This window comes from Gobio gobio, assembly GCF_949357685.1.
Source record: "Gobio gobio genome assembly, chromosome: 10".
NCBI lineage: Eukaryota > Metazoa > Chordata > Actinopteri > Cypriniformes > Gobionidae > Gobio > Gobio gobio.
In genome coordinates this window covers 6,909,648-6,930,045 of record NC_137116.1, presented here as the reverse complement: position 1 = coordinate 6,930,045, position 20,398 = coordinate 6,909,648, and the positions used below count along the sequence as shown (strand labels likewise).

The window sequence follows — 20,398 nt, the reverse complement described above, 5'->3', positions numbered from 1 at the left end:
TCGAACGTGGACAGTGGCGACCAGGCACACATTATGTTCTTTGTCCATGCAATAAATGCACATCCATGAATGAGCGCGGATTTTCCAACACATAAATAGTCATACACCGCCATCTTGTGGATAGAGACACCACAGCACTACATTGGATGGACATACAAAACTCAAAACACATTTAATTCGCAGGGATTTGAGGGGGGAAACAAACAGTAAGAATAGATTCGCGTGTATAAAAACATAATGTATAACCTATTCTAAGGTATAAAAGGCATGTCAGTGGAAGCAAATAAAAAGAAAACTATATACTAGTGTAGCTAAACAAGAAAGACGTCTAAGGTGTAGATTTATTTTCATATTTTCATCACAATCTTCTTCTGTCATGCAAATTTAGCACGTAACGCCCATTGAACTACATTTCCCAAGATCTCGTCGTCTCTAACCCCACGCGCACGCTCTAGTATCGCGATAGTATCTGCAATACGTTGCGTTGTATCGCGAGATTTCCTTCCTGCTGTCTAGTACAGCACTAAAAACTGTCAGTGAGGTTAGAGGGGGTAAGAATTCCTCAAATCGGCGACTGCCGTTTAAACTGCGGTGTGAATGTCCAAATCTGTGCTTTTGTGTTATTACATACGTAACGTGTGACACTGAGGAGAAAAAACCACCGCGTTCTCATCCAAACTGTACAGGCCAACAGTATCTGAACTAGATCTCAAACAGAGTGCTGTAATACAGCGAGCAAATGGCGTTGAAAAGAATCCAAAAGGTGAGTTTGTGTTCATTGTGTGGATCGCATAACCTCACAGCCTCTGTCAATGTCCTCATCGTCATCTTCTAATGCTGTTGTGAATGTGAAGCACTCGCACTTTCCTCATTTTATCCCCATCTGGTCAAGACAAAGACGGATGGCCAATGGTGGATGCATGCAGTCGACAGACGCACGGTCTCTTTCTGATATCAGTACAGATTCAAGCGTATGCTGTTATAAACAGTCAGTTACTTAGATACGGCTGATTGCGAGTGTTTGTTTTGCGCAATATGTTATCGACAACGTCTATTGTCGATGTGCGATGTTGGGCAACACAAGGAACTGTGCGCATAAAACGCATAATTCGGGGTTTTGACCGGTGTTGTTGTGAATGATTTGTGGTATGTAAGTTCGTTGGAGCTCTAAACGTTGTTAAAATGTATCTTTTCTGTTGTCGGTCATCATGAATGAGAGAATCGCCACTGGTGCGCATGCGTGATGGGCGACAACTGCTTTCAAGTTGCCAAATGCTGAACCCCAATGTCAGTGTGTCCATATATGGCTCGGCAAATAGGGCACTAGGACAGCGGAGGGTATTTTTAACAGATTCGCCACCCTGCCCGCATAACCAACGACTTTAATCACAGGGGAAAAAGTCACTTTGAAACTGTGTATTGCTTTCAGTGATTCCATAAACATAAAAGTCTTGTAATTATGCACTAGCCCTCACGATGCTGTTGTTCTGAACTCGCATGCTGAGAAAAACATCTTCATTCAGACATTTTAAGTTACCAGAAAGGATCTATCTGAATTATAATATTTTATTTCCTTGTGACGTATATCCGTGTGAAAGTCCCTTTAAAGGTGCAGTGTGTGATATTTATGAGGCTCTATTGACAGAAATGCAATATAATATGCATAACTATGTGGTGTGTAAAGACCTTACATAACGAACCGTTATGTTTTTATTACCTTAGAATGAGCCATTTCTACCTACACACCCCTCGGGTCCCCTTACAGTGAAGTCGCCGCCATGTTTCTACAGTAGCCCTAAACGGACAAACTGCTCTACAGAGCGCTAGCTTCTCTCTGCTGTCTCAGACGACCACGTCTTTGTCCTGTGTCAGCCACCATAGCTTCTTTATGTGCTTCGAAAGGGAGGGGTGGGCGGCAGAGTCCTGCACGGGTCCGATTTTGAAAACCCGTACCCACAGTGCTTAAACCCGCATCCGACCCGTTTTCCGACAATAGCATTAAATAAAATCCGCACCCGACCCGACCCGCTTAAAATAGAACCGACACCCGACCCGCACCCGCAATAAAATCAGTTTAGCATATCACATTATAAACACACTTACAAAAATGTTTATTGCCAGCATACAGAAGTTATTACACGACCATTAACACAAGGACAACTTCTGCCGGGAGCTTAACGTGGCTTAATGTACTGTTATTAAGAGACCAAACTCAGTAAACATAATACTAATAACGTATACTATGTACAAAAAATCAGATGAGCCCAGAATATGAACGTAACGCGTATAATTACACGTTAAAAGTTTTCCTACCATAGAAAACCATTATAAAAAAACACTTAACGTGGCTTAATATACTAAAACAGTGTTATTAAGAGACCAAACTCAGGAACCATAACACAAATACTGTTCGATAGAACTGCTTGTGCTTGGTTTTGTTACCACAGTTATCTGCGTGCTTCCTCAGCGATGAACTTCCACATTTGCGGCTATCTTTTCTTCAATTCCTCATGATCCATCTCGACCACTGCAGGCAGAGCGCGCGCACGCGGTTGTGATTCTCCTGGGAGGGCACGCCCGCGCCGCGCGGCCACAGTTAAACTGATATGGATTTGAAATTATTTTATCAACTTGGAATACAGGCAGGGCTCCAGACTAACTTTGTTCACTAGGAGCACAGTGGCCTCCAACTGAAAATTTTAGGGGCACAACCAGAAATTTTAGGGGCGCACACCGTAAATCTAGCCTGGATGCCAGCCGAATTTAGCCCCGCCCACAATTTTTTTTGCTCGGGCAATTCGGTCTGGACTTGATCCGTAGAGAAGTAATTATGCCCGAACAGAAACTGTTCGGACCAATGAAATTGTCAGGGCGGGCTTTAGACGATGATGGACAGATGATAAACAGTAACGTAATCATCCACGTCATGGAAGGCTCTTGGGTTGAATTTGTTCTAATCCTAAACGGAGAACTTGTTCGTATATGCATTCACCTTCACTATTTCTCTCAGAAACGATGATCGTGTTGGTAAGTACTCTGTGTATCCTTAAATAATTGTATTACTGGCAAAGATCATTTACACTCATCTTTTTCTTGTAACGTTACTTAATCCAGCGTGCGTGCAGACAGGGTTGCCAAGTGTTTTTGCAATGTCGCGCACAATTGCTACTCAAAACTATAGCCCAAAACAATAACTTTCCGGGGGGTTCTCCGGAAAAAAATGGCGTTTGGTTGGCAAAATATGTTATTTTGGCAAGGTTGCCTGCTAAAATTCGCATTCCTGGGTTTATATAATCACATAATTGGGGTCGCTTCAACCCGCGGACATGGAGAAAAACACGGACTTGGCAACACAGTGCAGTTGAGTTCTGTTGACATTTGACAACTAACGTTACGCGTCGCTCCGTTGCTCTGATTGGTTGTGGGTCTATCCAATTGAGGTCTTTCCTGGCTCGGTTGAAACAAACCCCATAATCAAAGCTCAATGGAGCGGTACCAGACTCATATTCTGACTAGAATTGAGTATGGCCACGCCAGGCTACCGTAAATCAACATGCTAACCAAATCTACTAATTTCCACTGTATTACTAATAGGGATGGGTATCGTTAAGGTTTTAATGGTATTACCGATACTGCTTATCGAGCCGGTACTTTAACAGTATTCTTATCGGTTCTTTTTATTATACTTTATATATTTTTTTTATTAAAAAAAAACATAATTAAGAACATAATTAACATGGCTTTATAATCTGAAAAGTAAAATATCTATAGCAAAAGAAACCGCAAAGTTTGAACAAAAAAATAAAACATCTATTTGTAAATGGACCAGTGTGCAGGCATTCAGAAGCTCTGCTAACATTAATATTACAGTAAAGAACAAACCTACAAAGAAATCTGATAAAGTAATGAAATGTAAAATAACACTGCATAGTTTTCACTGTATAAATTGATAGATTAATGCTTATAAAAGCTAAAGTTATTAATTCAAGAGATGTGAATATTTTCTATTTGCCTTTTGTTCGATTCGAATGAATGGCTCAATCGTAAGCAGGTTTATTAGACGCTGCCCCTTTAAGACCGATCGAATGTAGAACTAATAATATCATATTCTCCTATTTCTCCAAACTATTTACGCCCATTTAAGATATAAACTGTTAAAATAACTACTCTCCAATCCGGTCATTTTGACACCGGCTATTTGTTGTTTATTTGATGGTTTAACGCGCACACGAAGCCTAAAATATTAAGTGCAAGTCGGTCCATTTCACAGCACATAAGCCGCGTTGAAGTTGGAAACAGCGTCTCTTGCGCGGATTAGTGCATTTAATAGCTCTTTATTATCAAACACATCCCGCAGTTTAGCAACAGTAGAGACTGCAGTTTACAACAATCACTGAATCTGACATTTAGTTTAGGTTTAGGGAGAAACGACAGCGGCTGTGAAGGGAAGATGAGCTCGACTGAACACGGCTATAGGAATAGTTTTACCTCATACCATCTTTTTATAATTCTTGGAAGCCAAAATCGAAAATAAGATTAGATTAATATCACAGCACATCCCTAAAGTTTAAGCAGACTAAACTTGTGTTTAGTTCTTGGCCATCGTCACTCATTAAGCTCTCGCTCTCTCTCTTCTGGATTGCGAATGGCAAAAATGCATCACGGACAAATGGTTTAATATTCTCTCATATAGAAACAGCTGGCAAAGATAGAATTTGCCAGACATAACGTCTATCAATTATAATTAGTAAGTGTATTTTCTTAATTTCTCCAGTACCGACAGCTGGCAAATTTACTGGTCGCACATGTGCGACTGGATGTAAAATTCAGTCGCACACTCTCAAATTTTAGTCGCAAAATGCGACCATTTAGTCGCACTCTGGAGCCCTGAATACAGGCAAGGCATATTTTGGATATGCATATTTTTAGGAACACATCTAAAATATACATGCATATATTGTTTATATATAGGCCTATATTCGTTTACACGTGACTGTTTAAAACCCGTGTTTAGACCCGTGTTTCTCCCTTGTCCGACCCGCACCCGTATCCGACACAGTAGGATGTTTTTCACCCGTTTCAGCAATATTCGCGGGTCACCCGTCGGGTACCCACGGGTACCTTCACCCGTGCAGGACTCTGGTGGGCGGTTCACAGCCTCACCACTAGATGCCGCGTGCGCCTTTGGCGTTCCGTCAACATTACGTTATCAACATTTAGAAAATCGATTTTTTTTGACATTTGTGAATTCGATTCAGAAACGTTCACGTCCGCATCGCGATGCATCTAAGAATCTAATTTTTCCCCCACCCCTAGTGTCAGCAGCTACCGAGCGAACGCACAGAGTAACGTCATCATTTTCAACACACTCAGATGTATGTAATATGATAAACAGAGCTTCGTTACCTCATACTCATGACCGGAAAAGCGGAAATGGCGCCAGCGACTGTGGCAAAATAAAAGTCCTGCTGCTCGCGATGCGTGTGTTGCGTTCATCTTATTAACAATCTCTCCAGCGGCCTTGCTCAGCTCCACAACACTCGGTCCTGCTCTGCTTCATACTACAGTAACGTTAATAATCACAACCATGAACATGATTTCTGCCCGAGTCCTATCCCGATTCTTTTCCACCGGCTGTGAGGTGAAGACCACATGTCCCAAGATTCTGCGCTCAAACGTGCCGTCATCAAACTACGCCTTTGTTTTGAATAGGCGACCTCTAGCAGACGGAAAAGTTACATAGTGCACCTTTAAGTTGGCATATATAACGGAAGTTGTGATATTCTTTTATTCCCATGTGATGTATATCCGAGTGAAACGGCCAAAGTACCTTTAAAGTGCCCCTATTATGCTATTTTAAAGTTTCCTAATTTTGTTTTGCCGTCTCCTACAGCAGGTTTACATGCATCAAAGGTCAAAAAACACTTTAATTTTCTCATAATATACATTGCACATCACCACAATGTTCAATGATTCTCAAACGACTTGTTCGACGATTCAGTCTCTCTAAATCCCTCCTTTCCACGAGCATACTCTGCTCTGATTGGTCAGATGGCCCAGTCTGTTGTGATTGGTCTACTGCGTACAGCGAGTATTTTGGAAACAAACGGCCATCACCATAACTGAACTCCAGCTCCATCCGGAGGCTTCCTAAAGCTCAGCGATTGTACACACTGTAAAGACCGTAACGATGATGACGATTTTACACCAATCCCAGCGCGAGTCCGAATCGATGATGAAACTTCGCAGTATGAAACACAATAAACTCACAGCGTCTTCTCGACATGATGCTATCCAGTATCCGCTGCTGTGTTTGAGGGGGTTCAAGTTTTCGTGTTAAAGGGATAGTTCACCCAAAAATGAAAATTCTGTCATCATTTACACACCCTCAAGTTGTTCCAAACCTGTATGAGTTTCTTTGTTCTGCTGAACACAAAAGAAGATATTTTGAAGAATGTTTGTAACCAAGCAGAGAGAGCAACCATTGACTACCATAGTAGGGAAAAAAATACTATGGTAGTCAATGGTTGCTCTCTGCTTTGTAAAATATCTTCTTTTGCGTTCAGCAGAACAAAGAAACTCATACAGGTTTGGAACAACTTGAGGGTGTGTAAACGATGACAGAATTTTCATTTTTGGGTGAACCATCCCTTTAACAGTAGGCTTGTTTTTTTACGCGCGGAACATACTTCAATCAGAGTTCCCACACGAACATATTAAGTATTCTGTCCATTTTATCACAAAATTCAAAGGATAAATGCCGCTTTGACGCTCTTTAATGTGATGTGAGTCACGTGACTGATTACTGTATAGACGCGTCTGTTCAAGCGGCAGTGATCATCTCTTCCTAGTCAAAGAATAAACATGAATCAACATCTGAAGATATGTTGAGGATACATTACAACTTACTGAAACGTATCATATGTCGTGTAATCACATAAGTGTTTCAAAGGTGGAAAGACGTCAATAAAACAGCTTGTAAACAATGTTACGTAGCATCACATTTACCTCAGAAGTCATTCAGTGTCCACAGCTGTTAGTTCACTAGAGAGATGATGAACTCTTTCACTAAATATATGCACTATATTAGCCGATATATTTATTATATTCTACTTAACCTGTTAGTGATGTCTTGATTTTTTAATGTATGTTTAAATAAGTGAAAATGATAGCCAATGTGTATAAATTATTATATTTCAACAACGAATTGGAGTAAAAACACAATTTTATAATTAGATTTAGAAGGTAATGCAAAAACTGCCTTATGTGAAGTTTACATGTTTGCATACAGTGTTATTTGAGTGTTGATTATTATATCTAAAAATAAATAGCAACTTAATTAAAGGTAATTTGGGCTCTGTTGTTAACCTTTAATATTACAGTAATGTGCAAGTAAGCTTTCCCTATATATTTTAAAGCATTAGCATAGATTTTTATATCTTTAAGAAACTTTTAGTTATAATTGAATTAATTTAAGGACAGACACAATTTGTTAAGTAAACCACTGTTTAATAAAAAAATAAAAAAATATTTTATATTTAGTTTTCTCTCCCCTGCTGTACCAAACCGTGACTTGATCATTGCACAAGTATGATCTTTAATAAATTACCTCTGGCAGCATCACCACAACAACACACCACATACTGTGTTACATATGAGCTGCTTTTAAAGGGGGGGGAGCTTCCACAGTCTATTTCTGATCTGTTGTTGTAATATATGTATATTTTTTTGTAGGGTGGGGCTTGATTTTGTAGGGCGAGGCTTGATTTTGTCAGTGAAGAATTGATTGGATGGTTGTGGTTTGCTATTGGTGGATCTCATGTTATTGACAGGTTGCCCCACCCTCGTCATCAGAGAAGAGATGTTGCTGCAAGAGAAAATATTATTACATTCTGAAGATATTCTGATTAAAGATTACGAGGCACATAAATAATAATAATTAAAAAAAAAAAATAGTGATGTGCTTGGATAATTCATATAATACATTTTGCAATATTAAACTATTCCATAAAAAAAAACCTTTTTAATTGTGACTTTAAGACTGAAAATACAGAACTATTATCTCAGTCACTTATACATTTTGTACAATATTCAAATGGTTAAATTTGAGTTTGCATATAATCTTTGCATGATTTTAATAGCCATAATAAATTTACTTCAGATTTTAAAAATATAACTTAAAGGAAAAACACAATGTGAACAAACAAGTATATTTCATGTCAAAGATTGTATTTTGATTTTGAATAATGTTTAAATTATTGTACATTTTTGTTAATTATTATCCGTTTCGTGAGTGCGAGAAGGCAGTGCACTTGCAGAGAGAGCTCCGCCCACGTGATTGATTTTGTCACGTCTGGTAAGGACAAACAAATTGCTTGTCGCTGGAATCTTGATCACATTACGTTCGGTTTTTAGAATACATTATGGTGTGCTTTGTAATTTTTTTATAACTTGACAGCTGTGGTCACCAGGGTTGCCAGGTTTTCACAACAAAACCCGCCCAAATGCTGCTCAAAATTAGCCCAAAACAAGCCCAATCATGTTTGTTTGGGTAAAATGTGTTTTTTTTTGGCAGGGTTGCCTGCTAAAATTCGCATTCCTGGGGCTAAATATCACATAATTGGGATCGCTTCAACCCGCGGACATGAAAAACAGCCCGTGGCAACAGTGTTGAAGTAGCCCAATTCCACGGGAAAACCGCAGACTTGGCAACACTGGTGGTCACTGTAAAAACATCCCTTGTATGGGAAATAGTTATTCAAAAAGTAAAGAGCTTTCCCTTTTAAAGTAAGAATAACCACATTGTAATGGCATGAGGGATAGTAGATAATTGTTGAGTGAACTATCCCTTTAAGGCCCTGTATGATGCATAAGATCCATTCATATAAATGTTGAATGCAAATTTTTACATACTGTATTAAATGTGCACAGACTAATGATGATAATAACATCAGGCATTTGAATTTTGTCGAAGCCATGTTACATCAACAAGGGGTGAAGAAAGAGTGACAACAACAGATCAGAAATAGACTGTGGAAGCTCCACCCCCTTTAAAAGCAGCTCATATGTAACACGGTATGTGGTGTGTTGTTGTGGTGATGCTGCCAGAGGTCATTTATTAAAGATCATGCTTGTGCAATGATCATGTCCAGGCTATCAGAAACGTACAACCTGTTAATGTGTATGTAATCATGCAAGCAAAATAATCTAATAGCCGCTGTCAATCCAGGGCTCCAGACTAACATTAGAGCGCATTGGCACCAGCATCACTCAGTTGAGGTTCCAGCACATGATTTGGTGGAGCCGGATGAAAATCGATCATAAGTTAATTTAATCATAAAATTACTATTGCTTTGAGTTGTTTTGTTAATAGGTGCAGATTATTGGAAATTTAACAGTGAAGCGCTGAGCTTGAATTGATATGCAGATGCATTTTCCTTTTATTAACAGTAATGTGCAAAAAAATCATTTTTTTAGGGAAAATTTAAATATTCTACTCTTATTAGTGTACTATTGTTCTTCTAGAGTCACACTGAACTGACCAACAGCTTCAGTGAGTATAAAAGGAGCACTCTTTACTTGTTTTCTGTGTAATTCAGTCACAATTCGAGGACGATTTTGTTTTTCTTGAGACTTTGTGACTTCCTTTGTCTGGCTATCACCAGACCAAGCTCAATTTAAGTTTGAACATTGGTCTGGGGAGTCTGCTCTGTATTTTTTTTACTGCACAAGAGAAGTGATAAACGAGGATAAATTTAATGACTCTGTACGCAATTGGATAGTCTTTCAACCAATCAGACCACAAGAGGCGAGATCAACGGGCAGTGACCCATCGCTTCTCTATCCGCTTTTATTGAAACCAAGCTCAGGAAACGACTTGTTTCACATCATAGTGCGACAAAAGACCGCCTCTGCAGAAAAAGATCAACACCCACTTCTACATCACCGTCTCTTCAGCCCCACCCACCGACGCGCACATGTCATGTAGTGTCTTGAAACGCGCAGCATTATTCAATGGGTGCTTCTCAATATCCCTCCTCGTTTCCTCGCTCCTCCGTCCTCCATCCTATGACCCGGAAACCGACCGAGCTCAGCCATCTTGTAGGACATCTCAATTCTCTAATTGCATTGCGAGGATCGAGGAGGCTTCCTGAGGAGTCATGAGCGAGGATACATGGGTGTATCCTTTGCGGAAGTGTTGTATCGACTAAACGTGTCGCACGGATAAATTCTCCTTCCCCTTCACATCTTGCCACAGTTTATTAATTATTATTATTATTATGTTAACATGTACAAGTGACAAATGTATGTCAAATAACAACAACTGACAGTTGCAGAATTATATCAAAGCACAAGAAAATTAAAGAAACAAACTGTAATACTATAAACAAATAAAAAGCAGTTAATAACTGGGAATAATCAGTTGTTATTAAGAACTGGTAATATTAAATAAAATATGGACAAATGTGGTATTTTGCAGGGGTTGAAACTATTACTATATAAATAATTATCTCGAATGTGCACGAATCCCGATGTGCAAGCTAAATCCAGCGGTGTAGAGTCATCATTATTTGACGACGCTTTGAAGTGACGCTAAAGGGAGCGAGGATATATCATTTCACTTGATTCAATTCCTCCGGTCCTCGCGTCTTTTCCTTGCGTCCTTCCCTTGCATCCTAAAGGGGTGGAGATAAGACGCGAGGAAAGGAAGCTAGGAAAGGAAACGAGGATGCACAAATAAGAATTGAGAAGCACCCAATGTGTTGATGTAATTTCCACTGAAACCGGAAGATAGGGCGGGGCATATCAAACAGGTCCTCCCCTTTTTTTAAATAGCCAATAGCGTTTAGTTTATATCACAGCTCGGTAAAGCCACAGTTTCCTTCTTATCTCTAACCGTTTCTCCTCCTAATCTCCTCCATATCACTTTAAAATACAGCATTCTTTGCAGAATTCAAACGGGTCGATGCGTTTTCTGGTCTGCACTGGCTTGATCACATGAGTGACCTGTGCTATTGCATCTCGCTGCGGCGGTTCGCATGACACTAACGTGAAACCAGCTAGGGCTGGGCGATATATCGCATGACATTGTTAGGCGCATCTCGTCAGTAAAGCCGGTTCCTTGATTAGTAGTAAATCGCCATCACCTGCTTTCAGATGGAGCGGCATTTACTACAGAGCCGTAGTTCACTGACAAGCTGAGCCATATCGCATTAATTATCACGGACGTATCGCCTGCGATAATTAATGCGATATGGCTCAGCTTGTCAGTGAACTACGGCTCTGTGTAGTAAATGCCGCTCCATCTGAAAGCAGGTGATGGCAATTTACTACAAATCAAGGAACCGGCTTTACTGACGAGATGCGCCTAACAATGTCATGCGATATATCGCCCAGCCTTAATTCACCTTAATGGAAAGCATCCCTTATCCCCTATATAGTGTGCACTATCTGATCGCTCCCTATCCCCTATATAGTGCACTATCTGATAATTCCCTATCCCCTATATAGTGCACTGTCTGATCATTCCCTATCCCCTATATAGTGCACTGTCTGATCATTCCCTATCCCCTATATAGTGCACTGTCTGATCATTCCCTATCCCCTATATAGTGCACTGTCTGATCATTCCCTATCCCCTACATAGTGCACTGGCTAATTGTTCCCTATCCTCTATATAGTGCACTGTCTGATCATTCCCTATCCCCTATATAGTGCACTGTCTGATCATTCCCTATCCCCTACATAGTGCACTGGCTAATTGTTCCCTATCCTCTATATAGTGCACTGTCTGATCGTTCCCTGTCCCCTATATAGTGCAGCTTCAGCGTCTGTTTATAATGTAGGGGGCGGGGCTTCAGATTCTAGAGAGCATTTGATTGGACAGAAAATCTGATGAGAAGCTGAAGTGCAGAGTGATGTCATCAAAATCATTGATCCTTATTGATGGATGGAAGGGAGAGACTGTAAGTTTTGAATGCTTATATCTTCTAAATGTGAATTGTGTCATTGTTTAGGAGCTCACTAGCTTATAATACTTGATTAACATATTCATACTAAAAGCCAAAGAACATGACAATGTATATGTTGTTCATAGCCTATAAGAATCACAGTGTGACAAACAATGGCACATTCATTCATAATTCCGTTTACACGAAACAGTCATTCATCTTTTGCCAATTTTAACTGCGTTAACTCCGTATTTAAACATTATTTCCCACAACTTATAAAGCATGGGTAATACGCATACAAGATATTTTTCAACATCGCAAGTTTTCAAAACAATTCCACACGTGTAATGGCGGGGATGTTGGACATTATTTAATATGCAAAGTGTTTGAACGAGAGGCTCAAAAACGGCATAGAAAATATACTATTACTTCTAAATCAGGATGTTTTTATGATGCTTTTATAAGTGGGCCTCAGAGAACACTATAAAATAAAAAAATGGCAGTTAATGACCCCTTTAATGAAGTTATTATTCACAGTTCTCACAGAACTAAACTAAATGAAAAGTCTGGTCGTTTGAGGGGAAGTGTGAGCCTTTATTCTTGCAGCAATGGCATTTATTGTTCCTCTGTTGTTGTTGTTGTGTACAGGGTTAGACATGGACTGACTCATTAAAGCCACTTCAGTGTTTCCTTAAGTGTGCTGATGATAGTTAAAGTTATTGAACGTGTTCCTGGCGAACAGCTGACTGCTCTGCGTCTATCTTTAGAGAAGCCTTTTCAGGCACTGAATCAGACCGCAACTTCTAGCAATACAGGAGGTGAATTAGAGGAGTGGATGAGATGGGAGATATTTCAGCTGAATGATTCAGAACAGTTACACACATACGCCTGATGCCAAATACTGACCCACATTACAAATGGTGCATGAAAACTAGAAAACCTCAGGAGAGAAGATGCATGGCAGACCAACACTAAATACTGTCCAGTGCTTGTATAAAGAAAGAAGTGGAGATTCAGATGAGCGAGTCATAGCTACAGTTAAATTATTGTTAAAGCAGGTCAGTACACTTATCGCGACGAAGACTGTTGTCTGTGAATATTAAACTTCAAAAAGGCTATTTAAATATGAATTCTGCGTGTCTCTGTTGAATGATTGGTTTAATTTTCACACACTGAAGCACGAGTGACGCTCGCAGTGTTTTCAGCCTTTGCCGTCTCACTTTATGAGGACATGAACGCATGAACTTCATCTCCAGAGCCGCTCTGAGAGTCACTTCATCAGCATTTTACCCTTTCATTTGATAAAACTATCATTGTTTCATAAATACACAGAAACTCAAAGCTCTTCACGGCAACACGTCAAAATAAAAGTTTGGTTTAACTTGAAGAAAATATTACCAGAAATATATTACCGTTGTGCAGTAGAATTTAGCTACGTCTCAATGCAATAATAATACTAACACTAATAATAATAAATTATTATTGCAACTTTATTTTTTGTGCAATACTTTGTTTGGCAAAAAAGTTTAATTTTATATGATTAAAAGCTAAATCAAATAGTTTTATGCCTTCATTTGATTATCAGGAAAACATGACTATACACAACACAGAATTTCTGAAAAACTTTATTTAGAAATTTCATTTTATTTTTAAATTATATATTTTTGATTATTTAAATTGGAATTAAACCATTAAAATGGAATCCAGAAAACGTAAAACAGAAAACACAGAATTTGGTAAAAAATAAAACTAAATTTAAAAAGGAAAAGAAAAACATTTAATGGGGCCCTAAACATGGCATTTCAGTTCCAACTTTTAATAAATTGTTGTTAAATTGATTGTTCAGACCATTCCACAAAATCACCCCACAAATACGCATACTTTTGAGCTTTGTCCGAGCCTTCTGTTGTCTCAAATTTAAATCCCCTCTCAAGTTATAACCCCCCTCTCTATCTGTGAAGTTGTTGTATGTTTCCTGGCAGCTGTTTATTTTTTGCTTTATAGATTATTTGTGCAGTCTTAAATTCAACCAGATTATTCAACTTTAGAGTGTGCAATTTTAAATACAGTAAATTGGTATGTAATTGGTATTGCTATCCTGATTTTTCTTTTTTGGATTGTGCTTAATGGTTGCGTAGTGAGATTTATACGTATACACTTTTACCTCGATCACATTTTGATTTTGAATGATCTTTTCAAAGAAGGACACACAAGGAGCCTGTGTTTTCCACACCTGATATTTCTGTACACCCTGATATGTTCACACCCATTGTTTATTCAACCATATTTCATTCTCAGAGCAAGTACTAGAGTGAGATGACTGTCAAAGCGTTGGTTGTGCTGGCAGAGCTCCTGAAATCATCTCCATCTCAATATGGAAACAAACCTCAGAGCCAAAGCATTAGGAATATGTGTTGGCAACCACATTTCACTGACATGAGCCAAACTCTGTTTTTAGAAAGCATTTTGAATAAATGAAGTATCCTGGTGCTAATGAAGTATTGATAAGAACAGGATTCTTTTGTTTTCATGTTTCTCTTTTATCAATTTTTCCTGAAGCACACTTACAAATGATCCAAAAAATGCTGTTTTACATGACATGGCCACTTTAATTCAGATTTTGTTTCCTCTTTTAGGAACTGACAGACCTCCAGAGAGACCCACCAGCCCAGTGTTCAGCAGGTCCGGTCGGAGAGGACTGTGAGTATATCAGAAACGATGTCTTACTATTGGAGGGAATTTGTCAGATTACAGTTTAAATACAAAGGTAATCAGTTTTTACTCTGCTTCAATTGATTTTATGTGATGTTTCATGTTTTCCAGTGTTTCACTGGCAGGCAACAATAATGGGGCCGGTGAGTAGCTGCTTTTTCTGCCTTATTCTTTATTACAGGGTTCCCACAAGTCATGACATACCAGGGAATTGTGATTTCCAGACCTGAAAAAAAATCAGCAGACCTAAAACTTTTGTAAAATCTTAAAATTCAGGGCCCTGCAGGTCCTTAAAAAGTTTTCAATTCAGTTTGATCAAATTTAAAGGAACACACCAACTTTTTGGGACTTTAGCTTATTCACCGTATCCGCCAGAGTTAGATCAGTCCATACATACCATTCTCATCTCTGTGCGTGCCATAACTCTGTGTGACGCACCCACCGCTAGCCTAGCTTAGCACAAAGACTGGAGGTAAATGGCTCCAGCTAGCCTACTGCTCAATAAGTAACAAAATAACGCCAACATTTCCGATTTACATGTTGTGATGTGTATAGTTACATCGTGTACTAAGACCAACGGAAAATGAAAAGTTGTGATTTTCTAGACCGATATGGTTAGAAACTATACTCTCATTCCTGCGTAATAATAAAGGAACTTTGAGCCGTACCATGGGTGCAGCGGCGCAATGATATTACACAGCACCTGAAAATAGTCCTCAGCAGCTCCCTGTGCAAGCAGGTTGTCACGTTGGTTATGTTGATAGAAGTTAGCCTATTTTCAGGCTCTGCGTAATATCATTGCAGGAATGCGAGAATAGTCTAGAATAGTAGAATAGGCTAGCTGGAGCCGTTTACCTCCAGTCTTTGTGCTAAGCTAGGCTAGCGGTGGGTGCGTCACACAGAGTTATGGCACACACAGAGATGAGAATGGTATGTATGGACTTCTCTAACTCTGGGGGATACACTGAATAAGCTAAAGTCCCAAAAAGTCGGCGTGTTCCTTTAAGTCCATAAAAAGATATTTTATTGTCCTAAATATCGTAAATTGTGGGTACCGCTTTAGTTTAGGGACCAAAAGATGTAGATAATAGTGAATATGTTCCCCATACTAAAGTGTTACCAACTTGTGTAACAGAGGTCTTAAATTTGGAGGCAGAAAACAGCAATCGTGATACAGCTTAATGTGATTTATCAAAAATCACAGGTGATGTTAGACTTGTTGTGGATTTCTGTGTGCATGATATTAGAAAAAACCGACATTGCGATATGCAAATAATTTCACCAGATGAGGATAGCTCTATTTGGAAAGAATTAATAATTCTAGATTGATTGAGGTGATTTTGTAGGGGAGTGAATCTGCATAGAAAATAATAAACAAATTGCAAGCATAGATAAATGCATTAGAACAAAGATACAAATGAAATAAACAGTGCTTTATGTTTTTCAGTTGAGTCTAACAACATTCAGGTACAGAAAATCGGCAAGAGGCCAAAATAAAGAAGATTTATGCATTTTGTTTGTCCTTTATGTCATGTATGACTATTGGTCATCTAACATAATACATAATATGGTAAATGTAGCAGGGCTGTAACCACCATCGTCAATGTCAGAATGATTGAGATGGCCAATCAAATCAAAGTAGGCGGGGTTAACGTTCTCTTTTGGCTCGTGCACAGTCTTAACACACAGACAAGCGTGTCAATCTATCACTGAATGCCTGAATGAGACTCTATTCTTTCCGGTGAAATCACAAAACAAAATGCACACAAACGTGTCCCTGCTCTTAATAATACAATCATTGATGAACAGCTTTGAAAAAAAACAAAACTATATGAGGGCGGATTAAAACCCGGAACCTTTGATGCCGTTTACAAAAATACAAAAACTACCACCAGACCACTAGGGAATTCAAATGTTAACAGCAGATCTATGTATTTATTCACTAATGCGAAGAATGATAATGAAGAACTCGGGACTAATAATATATTTGACGCAAATATTGTTTGCAAATGGTCGCTAAAGGATTATTTCCCAAATAAATTTAGACGTAGAATTTTGTTCAATGTTCTGTTTCTTTATGCTTTATAAAAATAAAATAAAATTGGTCCCCCCCCAATGTTCAAGACATGGTTACGGCTTTGAAATGTAGTCTCCTGCTTGTATATAAAAATAAAAAAAAGGTTTCTGGAAATTACCAGCGCAAAATCAGTCATTTTGATTGCAAAAATCACAGAAGAAGAAAACCCCACAAAATCCTGGTGGGAATAATACGCTGTTTTGCAGTTGAATTTGTGTAAAAGTGTACATTTATTTTGAGATTATATGAACATTCTATACTAATTTTATTTGTGCAGATCTTTAAAAAGGTTGCTGCAGATACCCTGTAAAATGTCACAGGAAATTCATTGGTCAAATGTGTGGGAACCCTGAACATTTTTTTTTAAAGGGACATATTCAACACTTTTGTAGCATTTTATTTTCAACCAGACGTCCACTTAAAATGTAAATGAAAAGTTGCTTGCACCAGAATCATTCACTATCATTTAGTAAATTAAACAGGCTATTGTTACACTAAAACCATTGTTACTGTTCCTTTAACTCTTCTATATGTAAATAGCCTCTGTTCTGATTGGCTAACCTTCAAGTACAAGCACAGTTGCACACTGTGAATGCTTTACACAAAATGTTTTAGTTTAAAAATAAAGCAAAATCCTATTGTGATATGTCTCCTTTAAAGTCTTACACAATGTTACAGCGTTTGAATGATTTTGTCCTCATCCTTTGAATTAGTAAACCGTGTCCTTTTGGCTTTTAGAATGACAGTCCATATCAAGGAGGGGTTTTCTTCCTTACGATTCATTTCCCAACAGACTACCCGTTTAAACCACCAAAGGTCAGTTGCTTTGTGCGATTCATTGTGTTTAGAGACCATTAGTGATGTGTGTAGTGGTTTGCAATGCTGTGATCAATACTCTCTGCATTGACTGACAGGTCGCATTCACAACAAAAATCTACCACCCCAATATTAACAGTAATGGCAGTATTTGTCTGGACATCCTGCGATCTCAATGGTCACCTGCACTTACTGTATCCAAAGGTAAGTTTCAGGCAACATCTCAATGCTTGAAACAATCACTTTGAATTTAAAAATAAAGTAACAACAGCCATGGTGACCACCGACACTAACTGTAAATCTAATGCCATGTTAATACCATGTTACTTTTTGGAACCCCATATAATATCTATATATAATTTGTTATATGATCAAGCAATATCACATAAGGATGCTGTTGGTTTTAATATGAGCTATCAACAGCACTTTTGTTATGATATAGGGAAAATTACACAGTATAAATCATGTATTATGTATTAAATGGTTGAATGCATAGTCTTTAAGACTTCATCTGCAACACTTTTTTGCTATATTAACATATTACTCCGTCAAGATGTATTAGTGATAATCATGCAACAAAAAATAAAAATTTTCCAATAAAATGTTATTGTGTGGATTAAATATTATAATGTAGGAATTATAAAATTCTCATGTGGCTTGAGCACTTGCTGGACAGACACTGAGGCCCTGTTTACACCTGGTATTAAGATGCGTTTTGATCATTCAGACCATTTACACCTGGGGCCAGATTTACTAAACAGGGCAAATTAGCGTGAGAGCTCAATCCCATATAAGCGCAGATGGGAGTGTAAAGTTCAGCGTGTGATCTACTGACGACGCACACATTAAAAAACACAGACACAGTCGGATCATTTCCATAATGACCAACACAATCTACCAGTTAGCATCTGTTTTAAGACCTGCTTTTTTTGGACAGTAAATAATGGCACAAACACCAGTAAATTGACGAGCGCAATCCTTAGTAAATCACCTTGTGTGAATCATTTAAATACTCTCCTCACATAAATATTGCGTCTGACAGAGAAACTCCTACAAAGGCATATGCAATAAGATCAGCCGTAAAATAACCCTGCCCACGCCTTTTCAGCACTAATTTGTCACTGCGTGTCTTTAGTAAATCCTGACAGTAGTTTTTTTAACGCCAAAAGAGGGTTTTGCGCTGGAGCAAGCTGTTAGTAAATCTGGCCCCTGGTGTATTAATTTGTCTCTTGTGTCCACTTTCAACCACTTCTGTCCTGATTTCTTTGAGGGGAGGGTCTATGGGTGGGTAAATATATGTTTTTTTTTTCAGATCTTTAGATCTAATGGATGAAATAAGCTTTCATTTCCAAGACCAGCCTAGAACACAGAGTGTGTGTTGTTAGAAATCAGGAATGGTGAGAGAACATTTTGCTTGGTACGAATTTCATCTTCAAACCAAACTTGGCTCTTCAGCCGACAAAGTTTAAATCCCGTCTGGCTAGCGCACGTCCCATAATGTTCACGCGTTAGGTCAGTAGGCGAAGAGTAGGGCATCTTTTGCGGCTTTTTGAACTCATTCAATCACATGAGCGTTTACACTACGAAAGCAATCCGATCTAATGCTCTTTCTACTACCTCTGGAAGTGGTCGAAAGTGGACAAGCTCAAAAGGTTTTCACCCGTTTACACCTGTATTTAGCCTTGTTCACTTGTGATCCGATCGTCCAAAAAGCATCTTAATACCAGGTGTAAACAAGCCCTGATTGACTTTGTTCACTATTTTGTGTACTGTAAAGCCTCGGCATTTCTGTCTAGTGTGGGTGATGCTGTCAGACTGCACTGATTACTCTTTGTTCTAAGAAGTGACCTAGTTTGCATCACTCCACATGAAACCGTTTGTGTTATATGACAAACAAACACAAGAGAAGCACCTCTTGCTATGAACACAAGGCTTTCCAGCAGCAGAGATTATCAGTTTTGGCATTATATTGAGTTTTTAATGTGTTCTCTTCCCTTTATTAGTCTTGTTGTCCATCTGCTCCCTGTTATGTGACCCGAACCCAGATGACCCGCTGGTACCTGAGATCGCACATACATATAAAGCCGACAGAGAAAAGTGAGTGAGCCTGACATGCACACTTTAATGACACTTCTTCATTACAATTGTTTATGTGTTTACTAGAAAATCCAAGAGTGAAAAATACTTCATTGCTTGTGATGGTTTTCTGTTTTTATCTTTAAACTTGATGGACGTCAAGATTATAACACAAGATAAGTCTGGCATCGGTACAAAACAGTGTTATGTAACAATTGGGTAAAAAAACTAAAGACTCAGAACAGTAAAACAAATGTAACACAGCAGATCATTCCAACTCTAAAGTACGATTGGATGAGCCACATTCAAAATAGCGCTGTTTTAAAATAGCCAATACTTGCACACTTGAGAGTTAAATTCTATGATTTTAATCTGGCAGGTTAGCTGTGACTTTGCTTGTGAAACACCTAAACTCCTCTCCGTTACATTTAATAATAAGCTCTTCCTCATTTTGAAGTTCAAACGTGCTGCGTAACAAAATTTAACCTCATTGGTTCTTACTGAAGCTCAAAATTGCTGCGTAACACAAGAGTGAACATCATTGGTCCTTACTGAAGCTCAAACGCGCTGCGTAACACGAGAATGAACCTCATTGGTTCTTGAGGAATCTCAAACGTGCTGCGTAACACGAGAATGAACCTCATTGGTTCTTGAGGAAGCTCAAATGTGCTGCGTAACACGAGAATGAACCTCATTGGTTCTTGAGGAATCTCAAACGTGCTGCGTAACACGAGAATGAACCTCATTGGTTCTTGAGGAATCTCAA

General features: G+C 38.7%; 1 protein-coding gene across 2 annotated transcripts in view; it reads left to right on the top strand.

Annotated features, from left to right (window-relative positions):
* The first annotated feature begins 486 nt into the window (after positions 1-486).
* The window catches only part of ube2d4 (ubiquitin conjugating enzyme E2 D4), a 28,455-nt gene continuing 8,543 nt past the window's right edge, over positions 487-20,398 (top strand). Inside the window, exons 1-6 of one of the 2 annotated variants that reach the window (XR_013817356.1) lie at positions 487-763; positions 14,588-14,651; positions 14,775-14,806; positions 17,479-17,556; positions 17,655-17,760; positions 19,560-19,653. Coding sequence is in view for 1 of the 2 variants with exons in the window: in XM_079827785.1 (XP_079683911.1) it covers positions 740-763; positions 14,588-14,651; positions 14,775-14,806; positions 17,479-17,556; positions 17,655-17,760; positions 19,560-19,653 (398 nt within the window). In the remaining variant the exon portion in view is untranslated. The remainder of the gene's footprint in view (positions 764-14,587; positions 14,652-14,774; positions 14,807-17,478; positions 17,557-17,654; positions 17,761-19,559; positions 19,654-20,398) is intronic. The other variant, XM_079827785.1, reaches the window with a different exon arrangement.